Source organism: Limulus polyphemus, unplaced genomic scaffold (genome assembly GCF_000517525.1).
Source record: "Limulus polyphemus unplaced genomic scaffold, Limulus_polyphemus-2.1.2 Scaffold6448, whole genome shotgun sequence".
Lineage (NCBI taxonomy): Eukaryota > Metazoa > Arthropoda > Merostomata > Xiphosura > Limulidae > Limulus > Limulus polyphemus.
The window spans coordinates 50508-53811 of record NW_013672058.1 but is presented as its reverse complement, the minus strand read 5'-3'; the positions used below and the strand labels follow the sequence as shown (position 1 = coordinate 53811).

The window sequence follows — 3304 nt, the reverse complement described above, 5'->3', positions numbered from 1 at the left end:
CACAGATAGCCCATTGGGTAGCTTTGTGCTTAACTTCAACCAAACAAACAACCTGCTTTATGATATTTTAGTTTAGGACTAGACAAGATATATGTAATATGTATAGCTTTTGTAAATTCATCTTCTTCTAAATAAACTTTTCTACTCTTTATCTTTCACAGACGTTGTTAAAGGTTTTTAATGTGGGTAGTTGGTCCAAACTAAATTAAGGGATATTTTGCTTTGTAGTTTCCTCAAATTGTTTAACATTATTATCGTTATTTTATTTCTTTGTTGATTGTTGCTGCGTACTGGATGTAAGTATCTGCATTAACAGCCTTAAAAAGTATAAAAAATACTGCATGTAGCGTTAAACCTTAGAATGTATCCTGTTTTAATTGTTGTGTCAGTATTTTTAAAACATATTATATACATCTGGAATTGTTGATAGTTAACATTGCTGCATTGTGTGTACATTTCAATTGGACTTTCTTTATATGAGACCTTACTCTCACAGTAGTAACCAGTATACATGTATATAACTCCTTAATCACTTATTTAATTTGTTCAAAACTTATATCCTGTATTTCCCAAAAACAGGTTGGCCAAATATATCATCATTTATACCTTACTCTCACAACTACAGGATAAAACTTATGAACAAATTAAATAAGTGATTAAGGAGTTATATAAATGTATACTGGTTACTACTCCTTACTCTCACCCTTACTCTCACAGTAGTAACCAGTATACATGTATATAACTCCTTAATCACTTATTTAATTTGTTCAAAACTTATATCCTGTATTTCCCAAAAACAGGTTGGCCAAATATATCATCATTTATACCTTACTCTCACTCAATTTATAAAAACTTATATCCTGTAGTTCCAAAAACAGGTTGGCCAAATATATCAGAACAAATTAAATAAGTGATTAAGGAGTTATATAAATGTATACTGGTTACTACTCCTTACTCTCACAGTAGTAACCAGTATACATGTATATAACTCCTTAATCACTTATTTAATTTGTTCAAAACTTATATCCTGTATTTCCCAAAAACAGGTTGGCCAAATATATCATCATTTATACCTTACTCTCACGAGAACGTAGAATATTATACATAATATATACTAGTGGCTACCTATACTCTCTACGTTTTGGTAAGAATTTCTTTACTATGAAGTAACTTTCAACACTTGTATAAAAACACTAATTATCATATCATGTACCTCGCGTACCTTTGGATAACAATATTAATTATCTTTAGGAACTTGAAAGGTGTACATGTAGACCACTGCCAGCAAAAGTTAACACAATATTAGTGTTCTCATGTTCAAGATTGAAGTAGGTTTTACAGATAAACACTAAAAAGATGTATGATAGAATATCAGCGAGCCACATAGCTTTTGTGCGAGGTTGGAAACGATTCACACGTTTACATTTTCTTATATTGTTGGATTTAATAACTGGAATTTTCATTCGATTAAAAAAGAAATATAAAAGAGAAAGGAAACTAAGAAGAAACATATTTTTACGTAATACATGATTCTGTGCTTAACAAATAACTTACATTATTAAATTTTCTGTGAATAAATGTATAAAAACACTTGTACTGTTCTTTCAGGTTTCCAGGGCGAGGATCAATAGTTAAAATACCAGACTGTAAATCCGAGGGTTGATATTTCGTGTCTCGTTGCCTCAAAATTGTGCGGGGTGTATTATACGAGTGACATCAAATCATATTATTTGATTAGAGTAATCCAAGGGTTGACAGTGGTTGCCGGGAACAAACTGCTTTCACTCAAGTCTGTTAGCTCAAAATTAGGGACAGCTAACCCCCCTGTGTATCTTTGCGCAAATATCCGAAACAAGTAAATATATATCCCGGGTTTAACGTCTAGAAGATGTTACAAAGTAAAGGTTATATTTATAACTTACGTAATGTATTAAAAATGTATACAAACATACAATAATTTGACGTCACTAAATAACAAAATCTTAGGTTTTGATCAAAAGAAAAGGTATATAGATATAAAATAAAGTATTTTCTAACATGTTCATTTTAAAATGAACCAACACAAACATTTAAATAGGTTATTTTGTCTTAAATGTAATAATCTTAAAATTACGGGATTTCAGAGGTTAAGTGCGAAAATCTATATTATGGGATACACAAGTAATACCAACGAACCTGATGGTGTGTTAATTTTGGAGTTATCAGAGTATTTTGTTGTGGAATACAGAGTGCATTAATATATGAATTTATCTTATCTGTGGTGATAAATACGTTGTTCAAACAAAATATATCAGAGTTACACAAGCCGTTAAACATTTCATTAAATAAATTGAAAAAATAAGTCAGTTTTCTTGTTTCAAAAAACTAATGAACATACCGGAAGTTTTACGGTAACTTAAGAGAGTCTTAATTTTTTGTTCTATCTTCGGATATTGGATGATTTTCAGAAAAACTTAAATATGAAAAAGTTTGTAATGAGATTTAAAACATACATTTTATCGAACATGGACATTAAATTACCGCGTCAACATTTCTCCGATTCTATTTTTAGTCGATATGATGTTTTTTAACATATTTGAAACTGAATTTCTAAATTTTATAAATGTAATATTTTTTCTAAATCACTTTTAAAGCTTAATAATTGCCCCCCCCCCCAGTGGGACACCTGTATGTCTGCGGAAACTGGGTTTCGATACCCGGGGTGGGCAGAGCACCGATAGCCCATTGTGTATCTTTGTGTTTAATTACAAACAAAAGCTTAATAATTGTTATTATTTATTTCGATTTAAGTCTGCTAATAGGTTTATAACGTGAAGGTGAAAACCCGACTTGGGAACAAGAATAACAAACATTCAGCTCTGTATTTGATCATTCGTTTGTATGTGTGTAGATAGCTAATATTAAAGCATAAATCACTCACCAAGTTCTTCTTGAGGAACGAGTTTAGACATACGGGACCTGACAGCAACAGCGGCCAATATTGCAGGTATGGAAACAACGTTAGCTGATGAAATGGGCGGAAAATGTATAATTATTTGTAATCTAAAAACTAAAGTTCTAAAACAGTTGTACTTACTTTCATAGAGAGTAGAACCACGTTGTACTAAAACTACAAACTTACACAGATAGTACAACGACTTTATACTTAAACTAGAAACTTATAGTACAACGACTTTGTACTTCAACTACAAACTTACATAAATGGTAGAAACACGTTGTATTTAAACTACATAATTACAAAATTAATATAACGCATTTGTACTTCAACTACAAACTTGAATAGATGGTAAAACGAAGTTGTACG

The 3304-nt window shown here is 30.8% G+C and overlaps 1 protein-coding gene across 1 annotated transcript in view; it reads right to left on the bottom strand.

The window, feature by feature from the left end:
- Window positions 1–2721: 2721 nt before the first annotated feature.
- LOC106473732 (proton-coupled folate transporter-like) overlaps window positions 2722–3304 on the bottom strand; it is a 14649-nt gene continuing 14066 nt past the window's right edge. Inside the window, exon 4 of the mRNA XM_013934411.2 lies at window positions 2722–3004. Coding sequence (XP_013789865.2) covers window positions 2913–3004 — 92 coding nt within the window. The 3' untranslated portion in view covers window positions 2722–2912. The remainder of the gene's footprint in view (window positions 3005–3304) is intronic.